The sequence below is a fragment of the Lissotriton helveticus genome, chromosome 9 (assembly GCF_964261635.1).
Source record: "Lissotriton helveticus chromosome 9, aLisHel1.1, whole genome shotgun sequence".
Lineage (NCBI taxonomy): Eukaryota > Metazoa > Chordata > Amphibia > Caudata > Salamandridae > Lissotriton > Lissotriton helveticus.
In genome coordinates, this window is record NC_136070.1 from 24649086 (window position 1) to 24675074 (window position 25989).

At 46.0% G+C, this 25989-nt stretch overlaps 1 protein-coding gene across 1 annotated transcript in view; it reads right to left on the reverse strand.

Annotated features, from left to right (window-relative positions):
- Positions 1 to 25989, reverse strand: part of NPAS3 (neuronal PAS domain protein 3) — a 1515755-nt gene that overhangs the window by 899978 nt on the left and 589788 nt on the right. Inside the window, exon 3 of the mRNA XM_078659389.1 lies at positions 12139 to 12146. Within this exon, the coding sequence (XP_078515515.1) occupies positions 12139 to 12146 (8 nt within the window). The remainder of the gene's footprint in view (positions 1 to 12138; positions 12147 to 25989) is intronic.

Consider the following 25989-nt stretch of genomic DNA (forward strand, 5'->3'; position numbering starts at 1 on the left):
GCAATAGCTTGCTTAATCTCCACAACGGCCCCAACAGCGCTAGGATGCCTGGCTTCACCCTGGGGGTGCCCAGGAGTGGACACCTCACAGGGAAAGCCAGGAAGGGTTCCACAGCGGTATGAGTAATAGCGCCAGGAAACCGCTTGGTGGCAGTGCACTCTACAAATACCTTGACATTTACATTTAACAGCTCTTGTGGGGCTTTGGTCAGAGCTAGACAGTAGCAACCATTTGAGCGAGATAAAAGACTCAACTAAAAAATAAAATCACACTGTGAAGGCGAGCTCATGCCGAGAAGTACCTAAGAGTCACTTTTGTCTCCTCGTCCTCACCAACCGCCATCATGCTTAAAAAAAAAAGCTTGCTGAGCCGGTGCCGATGTCCTGGGGTGTTTCATCAGCAGTTCAAAGACTCGCGAGACGAGCTGGAAATCCACCGTGTGCAGTGGTTTCAAACTCATTTTCTTGCGACCGTGTGATATCGACTCTTCACCAGGTGACCATATGAAGGGAGCCGATATCGTGTGACACACGGCTGCATCATACGAGTTGGCAAGTCTGAGCCCCAGTCCAGCAAACCCGCGGTTTCATACATGACGCTGGCCCCAGATCACGTATGTGCTAAGCGGCAGGTCAGTGATTAGCTGGTTTTGATAGACACCGTGTCTGAGAATGGAGTCACACGGCCCAGAGTAGCATGTAGATTTTGGTAACATCGTACGTAAATTTAATGCAGTCATCTCCACTGAGTACCTCTCCTGTGTGCAGCCCAGCCTACTAAATTAGAAGCTTTTACCTGTATGAATAATATATGCTTACCAACATTGAAAAGTGTCTATTTGAGACGAAAATGTATATATTTCCAGAAATATTAAGCTGATTTTTGGGTAAAAATGGCAGAATTTAAAGCTGATATTCGAGTGATAACTCATACAGCATTGGAGAGATTTATTACTAACATCACCTTTTTTGTGCTTAGGTGTTCACGTCTGGAAATCTTGCCTATAATGCCCTTTAACGCGAGGCTGCCCTGAGAAATGGGATCGGAAATGGAAAGACTGGAATTCCTATAGGGGCGAGATTTGCATAGCACCCACAGACGATATGCAATGTACAGAAGAACAGAATAATGATACCTTTGTTGAATGTAATGAGTTACAATTACATGTTAATGCAATGTACACTCGGATTGATATCTACTTGATTTGCACTGATAACTCTGTGATTTGATTTAATAAAAAGTTTAATAAAAAATAAAAATATATAATGCCCTTTAACCCGTTGGCCGCGGGGTTAATTCCCTCGCTGTGCTGGGGGCTGGGGGGCGCGCATAGCGCCCCGGTGCTCATGATGAGCTGAGCTCATCACGGCCACACCCGTTTCTTCAGAACGTTCAGCACAACGGGAGAATTAGCACCGCGTGCGAGCGTTCTGAACGTTATGACGAGTTCAGCTCGTCATGAGCACACGGCCACCGTGGCTCAAGACGCGCTCGGCTCGTCATGAGCATGGAAGGGGTTAATGTAATCTTGTCACTATTACAACACTTATACCATTAGTAACTCTGGATGATTATCCCTGAACATGAGTAGTTCTTATTACAGAAAAGGTTGGAGGTCCCTAATTTAATGTCATCCCGGCAAAGGAAACCCTGCAGCACGGGGTCTCCCTCCCTCACCCGAGGAGCCAGTGTTAGTTTTGTAGCACACACTGGGGGGGCACTGGAGAGAACTAGCCTAAACTAGATGAAGGTGGAGGGGACTCTCTGGGAGAGGAGCAGCGTTTAATTTGAGCCGGTGGCTTCTTGTCTTCAGCACCGGCACTTAATTGTCAACACCGGCACTTATGACAGTCTACCACAAGATGGCGCTGACATTCTTTTTTTTAGAGATAAGCACAACATCAGTTGTTTATTAATTCAATATACATTTAAAAGGACTATTACTTGCCGCCCAAGCCATTCTCATAGCTTTGGTGGCCTGAAAAAGTGTCACACTTGTTGGAGTGCGATGGTTGGTAGCTGTGTTGGTACCGTCATTGGCAGCGCTGGCAGGGGCAATGTGTGGTGCCGGCTGTGGTGGCCTCTAACGAGGGCCCTGGCCCTGTCATTGGACCCAGTGCCAGTCTTGGCGAGGGATCTCCCCCCATCTCCTTCTCAGAGTCCGCGAAATGCAGACGTCAGCAGATCATTCCGCCTGGAAGAGAGGATTTGATTTCAGTTTGTCGATTCCAATCTCGTCAGCTCCTCTTCTAAGTAACAACCCAATACCAGTCCTTCGTCAATAAAGTAGAATTTTCAATTCTGTTGATTGAATCTTTAGATATGAGGCAATCACAGTAAAATGTGTAATCGATTCATCTATATCTAATTGCAAATTAAATTTCCAATTTATTAGCATTTAGATTTACAAGAAAGTTTCCCAATGCCCATCGTTTTCTTCTTTATCTGAATTGTTGAGGCGCAGTTTTTGTCCCGATGTGACCAGAGCTGGTGCCTTTGACGTCCTCTTGAATGAAACAAACTCCCCACGCGGACGGTCCAGGGGTGCGAATCTGCCCCCTCGCGTCCTCCCAGAAGATTCCACATGGGCATCACAATCCAGCGGGCAGCAGGCTCCCTTGTAACCGTCCCATAAGGCGCCCAATATGTTTTGAATTTTATTTTCACTGGTAGTAATTGCAATTTCACATACACTGGCGTTGGCTTCGATAGGGCGTCGTCTTTCAGCTCTTATGGCTGTCTTTGTTCCTTGGCATATTTGTTTTTTTAATATCATCACCTCGGAATCTTTACTTTGTATGTGTCACATTCTCTTCCAGCATTTTTCAATCGATCGCCTACAAAAATATAAAATAAACGGAGATTCAGAGGCATGCATGATCTTTTTTGGATCCCTTGTCTATCAATCATCTTGAAATACGTCATTGGCAGTTTAAGAACCCTATCTAGACTGCTCATCCGAGAAGAGGCGTTTGGTCAGTGGCAGCATTATACTACATTGTTAATAATGTATGCCTTTATGAATGAATGAATGAATAGCTTTATTTCAATATATTTGTCATATCATAAAAGCATTACAATACAAAGTGAATACAAATACATTGCAATCTAACAATTCATTCCTCTCAGACAATGTACTATATATGAGATCTACAAAGACAGTAATAAATATCCTAAAAATAGATTTATTAGACCAAAGAATAAAAACAAGCTAGGGACTGGATCAAGCAGAACGTATTACTGGAGAAGCAATTTCCTCACAGATCTTATCCGCCATGCCCAGCCAAGGAATTTTGCCAGGCAACAGGCGAACAAGGGGCGAGCATCAGATCGTAATATACGTAGAGCCTCCAGATGCGATCTAGTGCCCAGGCTCCTGCATAATGGTTTCAGCCATCTATTCCTGGGCGCAACATAAGTCGGGCACTCGAACATTAAATGGGCAATAGACTCAACCCTTAATTCACAGAAAGGGCAATATGGAATTGTTTGCAGTGGTGGCTTCCAATTCGATGTAAACTGCTCTAGAGGTAGAACTCCCACCCTGAATTTGAAATACAGCGATCTATCACCCGGATTGAGGATCAAATCCAGGTAGGGTTCTCTGGAGGGGAGCTCCTTGATTACTAGAAACTCTACGACAGATCTACATAATTTATGGTTACTCGTTCTGTCGTTGGCCGCCCATGACCAATATAATTTCTTGAGCATCTGTTTGGGTGGAGCTGTTTTATTAGCCCTAGCATCTCCTAAACCCAGTTCACAGAGAAGTCGTCTGACTTCCCTAGGCCAGACGACCTTATGCCAGCCGGGTAATGAAAGGAGTTCTCTTAGGGCATCAGCATAGCTGGACAGTTCTGGTACATTCCATATCCGAGCCCATAATAAGCTGGGGCGTAGCCTAGCTTGCTCACTTATTGGGCGTGTACCTGCATCAAGTAAGAGTGGGAGTGTAGGGGTACTGTGTGGTAACTTCATAAGATCTTTATGGAAATTGTTCTCGAGGTGTGTTAAGGTGTCGACTCTCTGTACACCCCACAATTCCGCACCATACAGTGCCGCACTCACCACCCTAGCCCTGTAGATGTCTAATATTGCCCCAATGGGTTTGAGAGATGAGGCACGTTGTTCTTTAAGCAGGGCCCCTGTAACCCTCTTATGAGTCAAATAGACTTTTTGGTGGTGGGCCTTCCAATTCATGGAGTCACAGAGTCGGATGCCCAAGTAATCAAACTCCTTTACCCTTTCGAGTGGGACTGAGTCTAGAGTAGGAGGGATTACAGTTTTCCTAGGTGGGTTTAGGACAAGGAATTTGGTTTTGCTTACATTGATAGCTAGACCCTTGGTGTCACAGAAGTCCTTAAAGCTAGAAAGCAACTTTTGAATGCCTACTGGGGTTTTTGAGATTAGGAGGGTGTCATCTGCAAATAGGAGGGTAGGTATTTTTCTGCCAGCCAGGGAGGGTGCATCTGCTGGGTGTTGAAGATGATGCTCCACCACTCCGTTAACATAAAGTGAAAACAGAGTGGGGGCAAGCACACAACCCTGGCGGACACCCCTATCTACAGGAATGCGAGATGTTTTTTGCCCCTGATCACCCCACCTAATCTGTGAAAAGTTGCTTTCGTGAAACTTAATAAGCAAACCCAGCAAATATGGAGGGATACCCAACCCCTCTAAGACATTCCACAGTTGGTCTCGTGGGACCAGGTCAAAGGCTGTCCGTAAGTCTATGAAGACTAGGTACAAACTGCCCTTGCCCAGTACGACCACTTTCCAATACAGCATTAAAAGGCGAAATGTCTGTTCAATAGTGCCGGTTCCTGATCTAAATCCAGCCTGGAAATCTGACAATACCTGGTTTTCTTCAGCCCAGTGCAAGATCCTGCCTAAGACTACTTTGCCCGCTACCTTTTGGGTGGAGTCGAGCGAACTGATTGGGCGATAGTTAGCTGGGTCGTCCCGACAGCCTTTCTTAAAAATCGGGACGACCTCAGCGCCCCTCCAGGAGTCAGGTAGGCAGCCTCCCAACACAGCCTCATTCAGGAGTGTGGCAATTAGACTACTCCATACATATATGTTTTCCCTCAACAGATCGCCTGGAATGCCATCTGGGCCTGCAGCCTTATTAGCGACAAGGCACCTGATTGCCCCTTCTATTTCCTTGACACTGAAGGGGTGGTCATTGAGTGTGGCGGCAACCGGCAGTCTAGATGGGAGACCCGTGTTTGGTTGTAATACACCTAATGGGATGGAGTAGAGCTTAGAAAAGTGGGCAAACCAAGCCTCCCCTGAGATGTTGCAGGTCAGTTGTGCATCAATGGGCTTGTCCCTGACTCTTGTCAGATCCCAGAACCCCTTGGAGTCCTTTTTAGAGCTCGCGTCCATTAGCTCAGTCCAGAAGTTGGAATCATGTACTTCCCTTGCCAAGGCTAAAGTTTTTTTGTATGATTTCCTAGCAAGTCTGATTTTACCTGGGTCTTTGGATTTTACAGCTAGAATAAGATCCCCTTTGGCAACCCGACATTCCGAGGAATACCATTTGTCTCTTGCCTTGGATACACCTCTCGTTGTGGCCCTAGCCCTATTTTGTGGAATTATGAACAGCTCGCTTAGGGCCGAGATGGTTTCTGTGAAGGCCGCAAGAACAGCATGTTCGGCAATATCCGATGTGTCTAGACGCAACCTCACAGCTGTCATTATGGTCTTCGCTTGCGCCATCCTCCCCTCATCCGCTGCTACTTTAGCCCATTTTAGCCGCCTACCACAATTTGAGGGGACAAGTTCATGGGTTGATTTCCATGTGAGAGAGGTCTTGACTGAGTTCCTGTCGTGCCACGGGGGGTGAGGGTTAAAGACAGAGGGTTATGATCACTGTCGCAAGTCAATAGGACTTCCATGTCTTGGTGGAACAGCCATAGATTGTGATTCAACAAAATGTAATCTATTCTGGAAGTGTGGCCCACCCTATTGTAAGTATGCGCTCCCCTGGGGTCTGACTTGGAACGACCATTAGTTGCTCTGAGGTCGTGTTCCATACAGAGTGAGTTAATATCAATAGCACTCTGGGTCCATTTTTGGATCGGATCTAGGGAGAGCGTTGGAATACCTCTCCTTGCGTCATCTTCCCAGGTGTCCAAAATGCCCTCACTGGCCAGAGGCTCGAAACAGCAATTAAAATCACCTGCGAGGACTACAAGGGAGTCGATATTACAGGATCCAAGTTCAATATTTAATCCTGTTGAAGCTAACGTCGTTGCCCCTCCACTGGCCCCCCTTAGGTAGAGGTTAAACACTTCTAACTTCCTGCCCCCTTGGCACTGTATTGTTATTCGCTGGAGATCGGGAGATTGAGTGGTTTTATGACTTATACTTAGACCCAATGCAATGCTGACCCAAATGAGAAGGCCGCCGGACGGGCGACCTTTACTGCCCTGGTGTTGTGAAGCGGGAACAAAGTAGGTTGTATAGCCTACCCTATGCCTAGGTTCCAAACACCATGTTTCTTGCAGAAGGCAAATACCAAAGGGATCCACAAAGGAAATCCACTCTGGATTGTCGAAATTGCGTGCAAGCCCTGCCACATTCCAACTTAGGATCTTCAACTGTGTTTTACCAGGAGTATCCTGCCTGGGCGAGGTGACAGAAATCGGGGGATCAGGCTCCAATCCTATCACTGCTACTGCAACTCTATTTGGCATTTGGGGAGGCTCATTCTGTGTTCGAGTGATTGCGCTGGGTGCAATAGGACGCTTCCCATCTGGCAGGGCCATCTGATGGTATGACAAAGGAGTCATGGGCGGTAGTACAACTATCTCGTGCACTGCTACGTGGGTTCCTAGATTATTTGAGGAGTTCAACGCCCCACGTACTAGCGGGGAGTATGACGTTGGCTGCGGAAATAAGGTGAAATTAGTATCATCAGGTTTGGTTGTCAGGAATAAAGGATCTAAGACCCCGAACGCTAAGGAGACCTTTATAGGCGATGGAGAAGCAACTTGCCTTAGGAGGCAATCAACTTCTTCAAGACATCCAAACCTGTTCAAAGTTGGTGCCCCAAGCCAGCGTCTAGTTAGATCTTGCTCTCTATTTAGATACCCCCTCCTTGTTTGATGGTGTACCAGTGACCAGTCGCCTCCCGGAATATGTGTAGTGCGTGGCGGATAGAAAAAAGACAATGGCCTAGGTACAATGGGTGAGCCTTCGCCATCAGTGGGCCATGAGCAAATGTAGTGGGCCGTGTATGGGTCCTCGAATGTTACCACTATGCAGTCACCAGGGCTAGATTTCCTTGTAGGACCCACCCATGGAACTCGTCGGACCATTAATACACTACTTCTCCGACCATTAGAAATCGGTCTGTTCACGTTGAGCCAGTGCATGATCTTGTTCTTCAGGGACCAATGGTTCTCGTGGTGGTCATTTTCAATCTGGGGCACACCCGTCAACACAACCACATAATCATTGGCCTCAGGAGGAAGATCAATATAGCCCCCTCGAAAATTGTTCTTGTTGCGTAAACCCTGGGTGGATTGATGGACAACTTTGCTGGCATTTGGCCTTGAGGGAGCATCAGCATTGGTATGTTCAGGAATTTGGGTGGTAGGGAATTTAGATGACCTAGTTAGAAGATCAGAAGTTTTTCGATCAACACCCATGGTTCGTGGTTTGGGAACAGGCCGTGTTATAGCAGGTGCTGAAGAGGAAAGTTGTGGGGTCTGTAGGGCTGGGTCTTTCTCCAAGAGACCTTGGTTTTCTAAACCTCGCAAACCAAGAGTAGCCAGAGCTATAATACTTTTATCCATCTCTAGCAGATTATTTTCTATGCGTGATAATCTCAGGTCTAAGGGAGAAAGGAGCTTCTTTTTCGGTTTCCCAAACTATACCTATAAACTCCCCATCCCTCCCTTCCTGGCCCTCTAGGAGTGAACCAACTTCCTCTGCATTTGTGTTGACAATAATAGATGCAGAGACTGCACCATCTTTATCTACCTCTTGGTATACCTGTGGCAAAGAGGCACACCCTTCTGAAGCGTTAGCCACAGGTGCACTACCAACATTGAGCTGATGTACCGCCGCAATTTTAGCCTTCTCACGTGAGTAAGCGGACCTAGAATTGCGTTTTCTTTTGTGTAATTTACCTTTAGAGTTATTACATATATGTTTATCAGGTATTGCCAGAGTAGGGGATTTAATAGTGGTTTGCTGATCGAGAGTAGCCACGGGTGGATTCTGATTATCAAACAGGGTTGTGGGACACACGGATGGAGGTAAGGCAGGTGACACCGGAGTGTAATGGACATCTGCCTGCGTGGTAACGCAGCGCGAAATGGCCGGACGCTCCGGAGTTATAGCAGAGGCTATATGACCCAAGGAGGATCTTTTTGAGTTGGCAATGTCCTGGGACAATCTTCTAGCAGCAGCCAAGTCCAAGGAGACACCAGTTTGCAGTTTGGTAATTTCCTTGTCTATAGCTAGATTTGTGCGAGTAATAAAATCATCCATAGGGCCGTTTATTTGCGGCCCCCCCTTAGCAGCCCTATTACGGGTTGCCCGAGTGCACATTACTAAACAAGGTAGGCGACCCGCCTAAGTTGAAGAGGAACTCTGTAAAAGATCCAGGTAGCCGAACAAGGGCGATAGGGGATGACCCAGTCCAGTCCTCTCAGTCCTCGAACGGCCTCAAACGGCCCGCTCTTTGCCCGGTCTTCGCCCCGAGCTGCGTCCCGCGCTGCGGGAGTTTGTGACTGTGATATAGGAAGTGTATGTTAGGCGGGGGGCGGGCCAGCAGGGAGAGCGGACCGGATGCTGGTTACCGGTCTCGCAGGGACTCCTGGTTGTTGTAGTCCCCGCACGCTCGCAGCCCCGCAAAGCCTCACGCCCAGAGCCGCCTTACTGGTCCTCTCCTTCACCTGTAAGAGCCCCACGCAGTCCTGTTCGAAGCGGCACCCGCGGAGCGGGTGCGGCGAGAAGTGGGTTTGATCTGCTTGTGCAATGCCGCCTCGTCAAGATGCCTCCGTGAATAACAGCAAGACTGGTGTCCCAGCGAGGGAAGGGTGGAGAGTGCCTTTACAGTCCTCAGGTGGGCGGGGGCGGGCCAGCAGGGAGAGCGGACCGGATGCTGGTTACCGGTCTCGCAGGGACTCCTGGTTGTTGGAGTCCCCGCACGCTCGCAGCCCCGCAAAGCCTCACGCCCAGAGCCGCCTTACTGGTCCTCTCCTTCGCCTGTAAGAGCCCCACGCAGTCCTGTTCGAAGCGGCACCCGCGGAGCGGGTGCGGCGAGAAGTGGGTTTGATCTGCTTGTGCAATGCCGCCTCGTCAAGATGCCTCCGTGAATAACAGCAAGACTGGTGTCCTTTATGTAAATGTGACCTGCGTTTGCCTTTACCCCTGTTTGCTTTTTTGTTTTTTTTGCAGGTGAGTCTTCAACTGGCTGTTATTAGGGAGAGGGTTCTACCCCTTCAGTGTCATAGAACCTCTTTCTGAACCTTTAGAACAGGCGGATTGACGACGTCCTGGTCGCGTGTCGGCCATTACTCTGCGGCCATCTCTCCACTCACTCTCCCTCACCTGGACTATGAGACCCCCAGGTACATCAGCGCTGCGTACGCCCACACCCACGTCAGAGGTGGCGTCACTGCGAATGGTAACCCAAGACAAATCAACAAATACATGGAATCATAAAGTCATTTTTAATGTGATGTGTCTTCTGTTTCACATTTGGTTATTGTAATATAACTTTAATTTAACTCCACACAGGCAGTGCAGTTTTTCAGTTTGAAAAGATTCATAAGTAGGGGTTGGTGTAACTAACAGAATTCTACTCTGAAGAACACTGCAAAGACATAAAAACTCTGCAAGATTCTGCTGAGTTCCGCCACTTGGCAGAAAATATGCAGCTCACACGGCTCATGCTGTAATTTAGAGCTGGTCGGTCCAGCAGAGCTTAATAATCAGTGCAAACGACACCATGCGCTCACTGTGCAAGAGCGCACAACCACTTGAACTGATTTTGCTGCCGGTCGAGTCGATTTTCTACTTGAGTAGCAGCAAACCTACTTGAGTAGCAGCAAACCTACTTGAGAAGCAGCAAACCTACTTGAGAAGCAGCAAACCTACTTGAGTAGCAGCAAACCTACTTGAGTAGCAGCAAACCTACTTGAGTAGCAGCAAACCTACTTGAGTAGCAGCAAACCTACTTGAGAAGCAGCAAACCTACTTGAGAAGCAGCAAACCTACTTGAGAAGCAGCAAACCTACTTGAGAAGCAGCAAACCTACTTGAGAAGCAGCAAACCTACTTTAGAAGCAGCAAACCTACTTGAGAAGCAGCAAACCTACTTGAGTAGCAGCAAACCTACTTGAGTAGCAGCAAACCTACTTGAGAAGCAGCAAACCTACTTGAGAAGCAGCAAACCTACTTGAGAAGCAGCAAACCTACTTGAGAAGCAGCAAACCTACTTGAGAAGCAGCAAACCTACTTTAGAAGCAGCAAACCTACTTGAGAAGCAGCAAACCTACTTGAGTAGCAGCAAACCTACTTGAGAAGCAGCAAACCTACTTGAGTAGCAGCAAACCTACTTGAGAAGCAGCAAACCTACTTGAGTAGCAGCAAACCTACTTGAGAAGCAGCAAACCTACTTGAGTAGCAGCAAACCTACTTGAGTAGCAGCAAACCTACTTGAGAAGCAGCAAACCTACTTGAGAAGCAGCAAACCTACTTGAGACGCAGCAAACCTACTTGAGAAGCAGCCCTCTGACCGCGACCGCTTGCAACTGCCAGTGTCCGCTACTGACCGCTCGCGTTAGAAAATCTTGGTTGGTGATGCACAATCTTCCTCCGTTCGCCAGCTCACGTTTCTGGAGCCGCGCAGCGATTGGCGGAACTTCTCCGGAACTCTGCGTTACAAGAGTAAGATGGAGTTGCCAAATTCTGCCAATTCCATGCGCGGAGTGAGACATTCTGCCCACCCCTATAAATACATCACACTGCTTCTGGGAAGCGAGCCAGACTTTTCTGGGACTCCCATCGAGAATGTCCTTCAGACGGACTGTTCTTTGACCTTGGATTTCACCTTAAACTTGTACTTTATACTTAGAATATTTTACTATTGATTGATGCTGAATTGGATTGATTAACCATTTGGCTTTTTTACCCTCTATAATTATTTCTAAATTTCAAATAAACCTTCATAGTTGGTATTTGAATCTTGTCCTGTGTGGATTTTCCAGGGTGGATTTTCCTATATGGATTTTCATGTGATTCAGTCCCTAGCACCCTTGTCCTCTGGACCTCACACCGTCCCATCCATCCAAGTGGCCGTTCTAATCGTAAAAAGCGCCAACAATATTCATAGTCTGCAGTCTGATGATGCCCTGGCCCCAGTACACACATTACTGTGATTTCAGCAAAAGGTTATTTGAGTCTTTCACAGAAATTGGAGCTGAGAGGAGCACCTGCAATACAAGATTGCTCGTTCAACAGATTTTAGGAGTTAAAGTCATATCATTAGCTTACTCACAGGTGCCTTCGACTATTTTGATTAAGGGACTCGTCAAGTATTGAAAGCTCCTGGATTGGACCATATTTGGACACCAAATTGTTTCACAATGTACATTGTACATGACTTTCAAGAAATTGAATATTCACCGGATAAACCTCAATGAAAGCTGCCCATAGTCATTTTGTAATTGGTAGCTTCTTGGTAAGCCTGGGTGGAGTTTGCGGAGTTTCGCTACACGGAACTCTGAGAAGTAACAAAAATACTCCGCCAAGCTATGCAGAGTTCCGCGAATGGCAAAGTGGGTTACCTCATGCCGTTTGCACTGATTTTTAGTGCCGGGTGTTTGTCATGCGCTGTAAAATCAGTGCGAACAGCATCTTGCACAGTGCAGGAGGGCCCTGCTTCTTTCGACTGCTTGAGTAACAGCTTCCCCAACGCAAATGGAAGGTTTCTCAAAGCTAGCAGTAGCAACCACCTGCGGCCGCCTGTGTTGAGAAATCTGTCTGGGAAGCGGTCTAGCATTGGATTTTCCTCGCTCATGCTCGCGAACTTACCGCTGACGAGTGCGAGCAAGGAAAAAATTCTGCTACGCGGAGCGCGGAGAGCAAAAAACTCTGCAAACGTAGCGGAGTTCACCGCCCAGGCTTACGTCTTAGTGAATTTTCAATATACAAAATTTTAGCTATAATGCCCAGAGACCAGTGGATACAGTGACTCAGGCTCTCACAAGTTTGTACACACATAAACATGAACACACACACAGACACACACTTTCCAATACATAGGGTGTTTCTAAATGTTGCGATGTACTGCTGGGTCTTCCTAGCTTGTGTTTAAAGTTTAAAGCTTGTTTTCTCTGATTTTGTTTGGTGTCTCACTCTTTACTCCTTCTAAAGTACTTAATTGAACTATAATCTTCTAAATATTAGCTGAAGTCAACAGCGCCTCTTTCAATAAATTAATATTGCTGTATCTGCTTGTAAGAAATTGTACTATTATTAGAGGTGGGCGAACGCCCACTTCAAGGAACAATCACAACCCCTAGAGTTCAGACAGGAGGACAGCCTTGTCAGCGTTGGGGTTCATTTCTGTGTCATGGGCACAAGAGATGGATGACATGTCCAATTCTTCAAGGCACCTCTCGGGTCACAGAAAGCAGGTCTTGGACCCTTTTGATCTTCTACAGATCTAGGAAGTGCTCTGAAGTCAGTGCCGAGAGGTGTCACATTTATGCCTGGCATGATCTCGTTGGTGGGATTGACCCCTTGGAATGCCCTAATCAATGGGTAAAGGTTCCCGGGATAACCCGATCCACTTTGGCCATTTTCAAGATTTCAAAAGACTCTAGCCACACTAAACTTGGGCTCTAAGGCTGTCGATGTGTGTGTGGGGGGGGAGTGCACTATGGTAATCCCATTGTCCTCCCACATCTACCACAAAATTTGAAGGAGCCACCGTACCCACAGCAAAGCCAGAGATTAAACTGTGGCAGAACAAATCAGGGTCCTTCAGCAAACAGTGGATGCACACGAATTTCCTTGGCATCCTGTTCTCTCCCTTTTCAAGTGTGCTCCAAGTGTTATAAGTGAACCCAGCAGATCTGTCAAGCAGGGTTTGACAGTGTATTGTCAAAAAGGATACCCCAACCCCCCATGCTGCATATTCAGAGGAGTTATCGCTGCCTATTAAGGTCATCCAATTGTTGGCTCCTGTAAAGCTTATCACACCTATTCAAATACTAATCAGAGGCTGGGAGAAGCTTTAAAGCAAAATAAAATTTGCACCCAGAAACTTCAGGCAGGGAAAAATGAACTTTATAAAAGTTATTTTTCTTTAATGTTTATCAAAAATCCATCTTCACGATTGAGTTGGATTTTAATAACGATTGAAAACAGTTTAATTATTTTTCTAGCTAATCCCATTCCCAAAAAACGGTATCAGTATTTTAATCTTTACTAACCAGGACAGCTAGACCTGCCACAGTGAAAATAGCTTTTGGGTGCAAATCACTGTAAGGTAATGTTAACATGAAACTTCTACATGACCTACTTTTAAACACCATGCACCTGCCTTATGGGCTACAAAGCTTACGTAGGAGTTACGTATTAATATTTAAGAGGGAGGCTTTTTACCTGCAAAAAAGGGTTTATTCGACAGGTCGCAGCGCATGTCTTGCACTAATATAGGCAGGCTACAGTGTTAGGTCTGCAGTGCACCGGTGGAATTTAAATTCCAGGCCCTGGTAAAACTTAGTACCATATGTGAGGTACTTATTGGCAAGTTAAATGTACTAATAAGGAGTATGCCAATTCAACCATATTTAAAGAGGGTTAAAGTACACAAAGTTCTGAAGCCAGCAAAAATATAGGGTCCGACAAAAATTCAGAAAATCTGAGGTGAACACGATTAAAAAAAAAGTGGATTTCCTATACTGCTTTACATTTTTATTAACCCTGGGCAATGCACTACGCTACGCTTGCGTAGTTTGCACAACTTTGCACTACGCGAACTGCACGTAGCACAGTGCAAACACGCGTAGCGTAGTGCAGCGGTCATTTTTTGCTTGCTCGCTGTCCTCAACGTCAAGTTCGCGACCGCGAGCAAGCAAAATGACACCCGACAAGACTTTTTTCTCATTCACGATCAGCAAAATCAAGTTGCCGATCGTGAGCGCGGAAAATAAACCTCTTGCCGAGATTCTCAAAGCTGGGAGGTCAGGTTTCTCATTGCAAGTGATCGCGTATGCTCGTGACCGCTCGTGATGAGAAACTACCAGTCCGCGTTGAGAAAGCTACCCCTCGAGTAAAAATTTACTCGACCGGCAGAAAACTACAGCTCGCACTGTTCAAAATGCTGTTTTCAATATTTGCACAGTGCCGGATGCTTGTCCGCACTGTGCAATCATTGAAAACGGCATCTTGCACAGCACGAACAGGGTACTACACAGTTCACGTAGTGCTACACGTAGCTCGCGTAGTGCAAAGTGCACTTTGCGTAGCTACGTGTAGAGTTACTTCGCGAACTACGCCCACGGTTAATTTTTATGAAAGCATTAGAGCTTATTCTTTTTTTTTATAGATTGCTAATCAATTTCCTATTATGTGCATTCAATTTCAATGTTATATCTGTATCTGCCTCTCTCTATCTTTTTGTTTAGATATCAATCGTCTCTACAAATGTATATTTCAACTTGAAGGATATAGGTACGTATGTTAAAGCCCACCTCTGGTTACAAGAACATCTGGAGTACAGCTCGCCAGGTCTGCTCAATGAAGCCCAATATTGCTCCTATCAGCTGTGTGATCTGTGGCAGACGAAACCCTGGCCTGGAGCTCAGTACATGATTCTCCCCCAGAATACCGCGGTGCCCCTCCCCCCCATGTCAGATGACGTTTGAGCATCAGAGATCCTGTAGCCAGTCACAGGTGAGTGCTCACAGCCATCAGGGGAGTCTGAGGAACAACGCGGCAGACAGGAGGCTGGAGCACTCAGCCGAGCCCCCCCCTCCTCTGCTGGGGTTTTCGATTCGCTTGGTTGAATCCTCAGATTAAAGTATAAACATCTTATTTATTTTATTTTATTTATTTATTTATTTATTTTATTGAATTTGTATTGCGCACAGCTACCCGCAGTGGGTTTCCCGGCGCCAAGGACAGACTGAAGAAGGAGATCAAGCAGGTGCAAAAAAGAGATCACGAAAAGGAGGAAATCAAAACAGAAAAGTCTTCAACTTTTTACGAAAAGCCAGAAGATTAGTTTCTGTTTTTAACGCCAGCGGGAGAGCATTCCACATCTTTGGTCCAAGATATGCGAATGAACGGCCTCCCATTTTTGCTAGTCGGATTCTTGGAGTCAAAAAATTGCCATTATTAGATGACCTTAAAGAACGGCCAGGTAGATAAGGCTGGGCAAGGTTCTGCAGGTAGGTAGGGGCAGAACCCTGACGGATCTTAAACAGAAGACACAGGGGCAGATTTATGAAGGCCTTGCGCCGCCGGTGCGTCACTTTTAACATGGGAAAAAGTGACGCACCGGCGGCGCAAGGCCTTCATAAATCTGCCCCACAGTGTTTTAAAAGTAACGCGATCTGAAATTCTCAACCAGTGCAGGTCGCGCAAGGCTTGCATTGCGGACGATCTCCGTGGAACATTACGCAAGAGGCGAGCAGCTGAATTCTGTACCACTTGGAGTTTATTAATTGTTGTTTATTAATTGTTGCTTAGAACAAGAACAAGAGACGGCCACGCCGGAACCCAAGCCTCACAAATAAATAAAAAAAGAATGACATTTTTTATGAAAAAGAAGTTCTCTCGACTCCTTTTCTTGTGTGTTTTTTGTGCTCAGTAAATGCTGTAAAACCGGATAAAACCCAGCGAATGTGGCCCCGAGTGGGAGCCCCGGATGCGGCGTTCATCCGGGGAACAAAAACCGACAGGACCTTGAGCCCAAGACGTACAGGAATGTCCGCTGTGCCTAGGAATGGGGGCAGCGCACAGGAGGCGGGCCCTGCGCCTGGAAGCGCCACCTCTGGGCGCTACACAGCAGAAGCACGAGGAGCTGAGCTGGGTCAGCCGCAGCAGCATCCGAGCCCCGCCGGGTCCATATCCGACCAGGGCCATGATTGCAACTCGAGGCCTATTCCTTTATGGGGGATTTGGAGACTGATACTTTCTCATTCACTAATTGCACCTATTGTGTGCCGTGCACTATTTACACGTCTTATTTGCCTATACACCAATTGCATGTCTCATTTTCTCATGCACTAATTGCGCATGTTACTTTCTTATGCACTAATTTCACGTGTTGTGTGCCCATGCATTAATGGAATGTGTTATGTTCTCATGCACTAATTTCATGTGCTATTTGCTCATGCACTAATTTATGAGCTGTGTGCACATGCACATATTGAGTGTGTTATTTGTTCATGCACTAATTGATTGTTATTTGTCCATGCACTAATTGAGTGTGTTATTTGTTCATGCACTAATTGAGTGTGTTATTTTCTCATGCACTAATTGAGTGTGTTATTTGCTCATGCACTTATTGAGTGTGTTATTTGCTCATGCACTAATTGAGTGTGTTATTTGCTCATGCACTAATTGAGTGTGTTATTTGCCCATGCACTTATTGAGTGTGTTATTTGCTCATGCACTAATTGGGTGTGTTATTTGCTCATGCACTTATTGAGTGTGTTATTTGCTCATGCACTTATTGAGTGTGTTATTTGCTCATGCACTAATTGAGTGTGTTATTTGCCCATGCACTAATTGAGTGTGTTATTTGCTCATGCACTTATTGAGTGTGTTATTTGCTCATGCACTTATTGAGTGTGTTATTTGCCCATGCACTTATTGAGTGTGTTATTTGCTCATGCACTTATTGAGTGTGTTATTTGCTCATACACTAATTGAGTGTGTTATTTGCCCATGCACTAATTGAGTGTGTTATTTGCTCATGCACTTATTGAGTGTGTTATTTGCTCATGCACTAATTGAGTGTGTTATTTGCCCATGCACTAATTGAGTGTGTTATTTGCTCATGCACTTATTGAGTGTGTTATTTGCTCATGCACTTATTGAGTGTGTTATTTGCTCATGCACTAATTGAGTGTGTTATTTGCTCATGCACTAATTGAGTGTGTTATTTGCTCATGCACTTATTGAGTGTGTTATTTGCTCATGCACTAATTGAGTGTGTTATTTGCCCATGCACTAATTGAGTGTGTTATTTGCCCATGCACTTATTGAGTGTATTATTTGTCCATGCACTAATTGAGTGTGTTATTTGCTCATGTACTAATTGAGTGTGTTATTTGCTCATGCACTTATTGAGTGTGTTATTTGCTCATGCACTTATTGAGTGTGTTATTTGCTCATGCACTAATTGAGTGTGTTATTTGCTCATGCACTAATTGAGTGTTTTATTTGCTCATGCACTTATTGAGTGTGTTATTTGCCCATGCACTTATTGAGTGTGTTATTTGACCATGCACTAATTGAGTGTGTTATTTGCCCATGCACTTATTGAGTGTGTTACTTGCTCATGCACTAATTGAGTGTGTTATTTGCCCATGCACTTATTGAGTGTGTTATTTGCTCATGCACTTATTGAGTGTGTTATTTGCTCATGCACTAATTGAGTGTGTTATTTGCCCATGCACTTATTGAGTGTGTTATTTGCTAATGCACTTATTGAGTGTGTTATTTGCTCATGCACTAATTGAGTGTGTTATTTGCCCATGCACTAATTGAGTGTGTTATTTGCTCATGCACTTATTGAGTGTGTTATTTGCTCATGCACTTATTAAGTGTGTTATTTGCTCATGCACTTATTGAGTGTGTTATTTGCTCATACACTAATTGAGTGTGTTATTTGCCCATGCACTAATTGAGTGTGTTATTTGCTCATGCACTTATTGAGTGTGTTATTTGCTCATGCACTAATTGAGTGTGTTATTTGCCCATGCACTAATTGAGTGTGTTATTTGCTCAGGCACTTATTGAGTGTGTTATTTGCTCATGCACTTATTGAGTGTGTTATTTGCTCATGCACTAATTGAGTGTGTTATTTGCTCATGCACTAATTGAGTGTGTTATTTGCTCATGCACTTATTGAGTGTGTTATTTGCTCATACACTAATTGAGTGTGTTATTTGCCCATGCACTAATTGAGTGTGTTATTTGCTCATGCACTTATTGAGTGTGTTATTTGCTCATGCATTAATTGAGTGTGTTATTTGCCCATGCACTAATTGAGTGTGTTATTTGCCCATGCATTTATTGAGTGTGTTATTTGCCCATGCACTAATTGAGTGTGTTATTTGCTCATGTACTAATTGAGTGTGTTATTTGCTCATGCACTTATTGAGTGTGTTATTTGCTCATGCACTTATTGAGTGTGTTATTTGCTCATGCACTAATTGAGTGTGTTATTTGCTCATGCACTAATTGAGTGTTTTATTTGCTCATGCACTTATTGAGTGTGTTATTTGCCCATGCACTTATTGAGTGTGTTATTTGCCCATGCACTAATTGAGTGTGTTATTTGCTCATGCACTAATTGAGTGTGTTATTTGCCCATGCACTTATTGAGTGTGTTATTTGCTCATGCACTAATTGAGTGTGTTATTTGCTCATGCACTTATTGAGTGTGTTATTTGCTCATGCACTAATTGAGTGTGTTATTTGCTCATGCACTAATTGAGTGTGTTATTTGCCCATGCACTAATTGAGTGTGTTATTTGCTCATGCACTTATTGAGTGTGTTATTTGCTCATGCACTAATTGAGTGTGTTATTTGCCCATGCACTTATTGAGTGTGTTATTTGCTCATGCACTAATTGAGTGTGTTATTTGCTCATGCACTTATTGAGTGTGTTATTTGCTCATGCACTAATTGAGTGTGTTATTTGCTCATGCACTAATTGAGTGTGTTATTTGCCCATGCACTAATTGAGTGTGTTATTTGCTCATGCACTTATTGAGTGTGTTATTTGCTCATGCACTAATTGAGTGTGTTATTTGCTCATGCACTTATTGAGTGTGTTATTTGCTCATGCACTTATTGAGTGTGTTATTTGCTCATGCACTTATTGAGTGTGTTATTTGCTCATACACTAATTGAGTGTGTTATTTGCCCATGCACTAATTGAGTGTGTTATTTGCTCATGCACTTATTGAGTGTGTTATTTGCTCATGCACTAATTGAGTGTGTTATTTGCCCATGCACTAATTGAGTGTGTTATTTGCTCATGCACTTATTGAGTGTGTTATTTGCTCATGCACTTATTGAGTGTGTTATTTGCTCATGCACTAATTGAGTGTGTTATTTGCTCATGCACTAATTGAGTGTGTTATTTGCTCATGCACTTATTGAGTGTGTTATTTGCTCATACACTAATTGAGTGTGTTATTTGCCCATGCACTAATTGAGTGTGTTATTTGCTCATGCACTTATTGAGTGTGTTATTTGCTCATGCACTAATTGAGTGTGTTATTTGCCCATGCACTAATTGAGTGTGTTATTTGCCCATGCACTTATTGAGTGTATTATTTGTCCATGCACTAATTGAGTGTGTTATTTGCTCATGTACTAATTGAGTGTGTTATTTGCTCATGCACGTATTGAGTGTGTTATTTGCTCATGCACTTATTGAGTGTGTTATTTGCTCATGCACTAATTGAGTGTGTTATTTGCTCATGCACTAATTGAGTGTTTTATTTGCTCATGCACTTATTGAGTGTGTTATTTGCCCATGCACTAATTGAGTGTGTTATTTGCTCATACACTAATTGAGTGTGTTATTTGCTCATGCACTTATTGAGTGTGTTATTTGCTCATGCACTTATTGAGTGTGTTATTTGCTCATGCACTAATTGAGTGTGTTATTTGCTCATGCACTAATTGAGTGTGTTATTTGCTCATGCACGAAGGCGCGCCAAAGGCAAGCCCGTCTGCGCCCGTCCGCGCCTGGCCCGGGCCTAGGGCCACCCCCCCTGGCCCGCTTGACCAGTCTCCTCGCATTTATTACTCTGCCGCCCAGCTTCTGCGTTATCGCCCCATGACTAGAGAAACCTGTACTATCTCCCACCCAATTTCCCTGCTCACTAGCCCTGTAACTCATTGCTCAGGCTGTCACACTACGATCCCCGCTATCCACAAACCATCCGAAAGTAAACTTCACACTATGAAAACACACACGATAGCACTCACAAATGTCCGCTCGCTCGGCAAGCATAGCCAAGACATTCATGAGTTGATTCTTGACCACAAAATAGATCTCCTGTTCATGACTGAAACATGGATGGGCCCAGCATCCGACCCGGACTTGGTCATAGCAGTTCCGATGGGGTATACCACCCATAGATTAGATAGGCAAATCAAGAAAAAGGGAGGTGGCATCGCCATCATCGCCCGTGATACCTACAGTGTAAGGTTCACCATCATTGCACAGACCTTCTGTGAAGCCATTGAGTTTTCTATTAAAATGTCCCCATCCTATACCTTTAAAGGGATTCTTCTGTACCGCCCCCCAGGGCCTAGAAGTGACTTTATTGGCGCATTCAGGTCATTTCTGGAAGTATCTGCATTAGATTCTCCTTTCACCATCTTAGGTGATTTTAACTTTCATTTTGATGCCCATGATAATTCCGACACAGCCACTCTATTAGCCGACTTATCTACCTTCGGCCTGGCCACTTTGGTTCATGCCCCCACGCATGAAGGAGGTCATTTGTTAGATGGCATTTTCTCCAATGCTATTGGCCTTCTAGTCACAAAAATATTGCCTCTAACATGGTCTGATCACCATCTTATTCTTTCATCGTTACAAACTCATGATCTCCCGATCAAAAAATCCAACCATAACTCTCGTCCATCATACCTGGCATGGGATAACATAGACGAATGTAGCTTAAAAAATCTGCTTACAGATACCACCCCGTTGTTATCCACTGACCCTAATACAGCCACTTCTCAATTCTACCACTGGGTCAGCTCAGCAGCCAGAGATCTGGTTCAAGTCAAGGAGCGGTCACGCAATAGAGCTACCCCGTCGGCCCCATGGTACACGGACGAACTACACACACAAAAACAACAGTGCCGGAATAGAGAGAGACACTGGCGGAAAGACTATTCACAGGAATCCAAATCCCTCTACAAAGAGTCGGTAACAACATACAAAAATCTCATTATAGACGCCAAGAAAAGATATCACTGTTACAAAATAGAAAATGCACAAAACTCAAACAAGTGTCTATTCGAGACTACCAGACAGCTAGCTGGCTCTTCTGTTGATCTCACACCCCCCCCTTCCCAAGCCATCTGTGACACCTTGTCCAGATTTTTTTTCAGCAAGGTGGATGATATTTATCGAAACTTTGCCAATACTGCTATCAGTTCCCACGAGGCCTTTACCCAGCTTGAAGGACCAACTTTTCAGCAGTTTAGAGAGGTGACCTGCTCACAGGTACTCAACATCATATCCTCTATTAAATCGGGGTCAGCCTTGGACCCATGCCCTTTGAAGGTTATACGGCCAATTGTGGACACAGTCCTCCCCTCCATAACTGAGATTTGCAACGCCATGTTTTCCACAGGCATCTACCCGGACACCTTAAAGAAAACACTTATAAAACCACTTCTGAAGAAACCTTCCCTGGATAAAGAGGAACCTAAAAGTTATCGGCCCATTGCCAGTCTGCCACTTTTAGCGAAAGTGGTGGAAAAAGTTATGAACACCCAACTTTCCCTCTTTATCGAGGAGAATAAAAGGCTCGACGAATCGCAGTTTGGTTTCCGCCGGTGTCACGGAACCGAGACCGCTCTGGTTAAGGCGGCGGATGATATTAGATCCATCCGGGATGCAGGAGGCTCGGCCATCCTGGTCCTACTGGACCTATCTGCGGCCTTCGACACGGTCGACCATACCACTCTGGTCGACCGTGTCGAGAGCATAGGTTTCCGAGGCAACGCCAAAAAACTTATTGCCTCCTTCCTGGCCAACAGGACCCAGGTTGTCACTGTGGGACCTTTCGAGTCCTCCCCATTGTCATTACCATGTGGAGTTCCCCAAGGCTCATCCCTCAGTCCGACACTCTTTAACATTTATGTGTCGGACCTTGCCAAAGTCATCAGGGCATTTGGGATGAGCCTAACGTCCTACGCTGACGACACCCAACTGATCCTAGCGGTCAAGAACGACGGGCTACAAAAAGCCAACATGCTTAACCAAGGCATGCAGGCAATAGGCAGCTGGATGACCCATAATTGCCTGAAATTGAACTCTGAAAAATCAGAGGTTCTTATTTTTGGCAATCTTTCCCCAGACTGGTCCTCCTTATGGTGGCCGTCGTCTATGGGCCAGCCTCCAGACCCGGTTGACAAAGTTAGGAACCTGGGTGTATTGTTCGACAATCGTTTGAACTTCCTGCCTCATGCCAACCAGATCTCCTCCTCTGCCTTCTACAAACTCCGGCTTATAAAAAAAATTCTGCCCTTTTTACCTGAACATCACGCCAAAACATTGGTAAGTGCCCTGGTTCTCTCTACCCTGGATTACTGTAACGCCCTGTTTCTAGGTGCCCAGGAGAGAGTGCTAGCTAAAATGCAGGCTATCCAGAATGCCGCTGCAAGGCTTCTAGGGAAAATCCCTAAATACCATTCGGTCTCACCAACTCTAAAGCGCCTTCACTGGCTCCCAGTGAAAAAGAGGATAAAGTTTAAGGCACTGTGTTTGACATACAAGGCCTTACACAATGCCGGACCAGTGTTCTTTACTCAAAATTTGATTCCCTATTGCCCTTCCAGAACACTGCGCTCCTCAATCTCATTTGATCTGGCGATCCCCCGAACCAAAACTGTTAATTGGGGCGACAGGCGGTTCCTAGTAGCTGCACCGAAATTGTGGAACACACTCCCATATTCAACTAAGACCAGCACTTCCCTCTGGTCTTTTCGAAAGAGCCTTAAAACTTGGCTTTTCAACCTTTAACAGATTCTCTTGACCTTTGTACTTCTTGCCTCCCTGGGTTAAACACAGCAGTTCTCTAGCGCCGAGATGCCCTCGGGCCTTCGTTCGCGCTTTACAAGTGTTTTAAATAAATAAATAATTATTTGCTCATACACTAATTGAGTGTGTTATTTGCCCATGCACTAATTGAGTGTGTTATTTGCTCATGCACTTATTGAGTGTGTTATTTGCTCATGCACTAATTGAGTGTGTTATTTGCCCATGCACTAATTGAGTGTGTTATTTGCCCATGCACTTATTGAGTGTATTATTTGTCCATGCACTAATTGAGTGTGTTATTTGCTCATGTACTAATTGAGTGTGTTATTTGCTCATGCACGTATTGAGTGTGTTATTTGCTCATGCACTTATTGAGTGTGTTATTTGCTCATGCACTAATTGAGTGTGTTATTTGCTCATGCACTAATTGAGTGTTTTATTTGCTCATGCACTTATTGAGTGTGTTATTTGCTCATGCACTAATTGAGTGTGTTATTTGCTCATGCACTTATTGAGTGTGTTATTTGCCCATGCACTTATTGAGTGTGTAATTTGCTCATGCACTTATTGAGTGTGTTATTTGCCCATGCACTTATTGAGTGTGTAATTTGCTCGTGCACACATTCCAATCCCCACCAGTATATGGCAGTTACAAATGATGAAAAGATGTGTAAGATGTGCCCTAGTCCCGCCCCCATATTGTACCCCACCTCACGACAAGTCTTGCACATTCTAACACAGATGTTTGCCTTAGGCTCATCTGGAGACACCCGCACCTTGTGCACTTCACACTTTTATGGTTGTGATCTGTTCCTCCCCCTGGGCGTGGTGCATCCTGGGCCGAGCTTTCATTTGGCTGCTCCTGCCACCATACCATATCCAGGATGTGGTGCTGCAGCCGGAGCTGCCGCCTTTGGAACTTGGTATCGGCTTCCAGTCTCGGCTCAACATCCTGTGATCCTGAGCAAATCACTTAGGACTAGCTTTATGGAGGTTTTGCGTCGCCCTTGCGACACAAAACCTGCGAGAGATTTCCCAAGTGACACAAGGCCACCTTGCTTGCCCCTGAGTGGCGTGATAAACCTAGTGTAACTCGCTGCCGTGCAGTGGCGTAGCAAGCTCAGGTGATACCCGGTGCAGAACATTTCTTGTCAGGCCCGGCTTGACAAATGGCAAAAATATGTGTTTAAAACACATATTTTTGCCACTCCACTCAGTGCTGATACCTGGGGTGGCCTGCACCCACCGCACCCCCCTTCCTACGCCACTGCTGCCTTGCGTTACCCTGCCCCAGAGAGGCCCTCCATGGGTGAGTCGCGGGTGTTCCTACTGATCAATCAATCAATCAGGGGTTTGTTAAAGCGTGACTACTCACTCGTAAGGGTCTCAAGGCGCTAGGGGTGGGGGGGTGCAGGTTCCAGTCCATCATGGAGGGGGTCTGTCGAAGAGCCAGGTTTTGAGGTTTCTTGCGAAGATGGGGAGCGATGTTGTCTGTCTGAGGTGGAGCGGAAGGGCGTTCCAGGCTCTGGCCGCGAGGAAGGAGAGGGAGTAGCCTCCCGATCTGGTCTTTCTGGTGCGGGGGACGACGGCGTAGGAGAGCTGGGCTGATCGTAGGGTCCTTTGGGGTGCGTGGAATTTGAGTCTGCTGTTCAGGTATGCTGGTCCGGTGCCGTGGAGGGCCTTGTGTGCGTGGGTGAGCATCTTAAAGGTGATTCTCGCCTCGACGGGGAGCCAGTGGAGTGTGCGCAGGTGCTGGGAGATGTGGCAGTGTTTTGGCAGGTTGAGGACCAGTCTTGCGGCGGCGTTCTGGATGTTCTGTAGCTTGCGGATGAGGTTTTTGTTTATTCCGGCATAGAGTGCGTTGCCGTAGTCGAGTCTGCTGGTGACCAGGGCGTGAGTGACTGTCTTTCGGTGTTCGAGGGGGATCCATTTGAAGGTCTTAAGAAGTAGGCGGATGTTGTGGAAGCAGGAAGATGAGACAGAGTTCATCTGGCGGTCCATTTTGAGCTCGGAGTCCAGGATGATTCCCAGGTTGCGTGCGTGGTCTGTGGGGGTTGGCGGGTTTCCGAGGGCGGTGGGCCACCAGGTGTCGCTCCAGGCGTCGGGGTTAGGGCCCATGATGAGTACTTCTGTTTTGTTGGTGTTTAGTTGTAGGCAGCTGTTTTTCATCCATTTGGCAACGGCTTCCATGCCTTCTCGAAAGTTGCGTCTGGCGGTGTTGGGCTCGTTGGATAGGGAGAGGATGAGCTGGGTGTCATCTGCGTATGACACGATGTTGAGTCCATAGGTTCTGACGATGGGGGCAAGTGGAGCCATGTAGACGTTGAAGAGCGTCGGGCTGAGGGAGGAGCCCTGGGGGACTCCGCAGGTGGTAGGTGTGGGGTCCGAGAGGAAAGGGGGGAGTCTGACCCGCTGCGTCCTGCCGGAGAGGAAGGAGCAGATCCAGTCGAGGGCCTTGTCCTGGATTCCTGCGTCATAGAGTCTGCGTATTAGCGTGCGGTGGGAGACTGTCGAACGCCGCTGATAGGTCGAGGAGGATGAAGGCTACTGTTTCTCCTTTGTCCAGTAGGGTGCGGATGTCGTCTGTTGCGGCGAGGAGGGCGGTTTCCGTACTGTGTTTTTTTCTGAAGCCGGATTGGGAGGAGTCGAGGATGTTGTGTTCTTCAATGAATGTGGCGAGTTGGCTGTTGATGGCTTTCTCGATGACTTTCGCTGGGAACGGGAGCAGGGAGATGGGTCTGTAGTTTTTGGGGTCGGTGGGGTCCGCTGAGGGTTTCTTTAGGAGGGGGTTCACCTCGGCGTATTTCCAGTCGTCGGGGAACGAGGCAGTCGCCAGGGAGCGGTTGATGGTGTGGCGGAGCATGGGTGCGATGGTGTCGGCGGCTCTGTTGAAGATGTGGTTGGGGCAGGGGTCCGTGGGGGCCCCTGAGTGGATTGACTTCATTGTCTTCAGTGTGTCTTCGGTGGTGAGGGCTGTC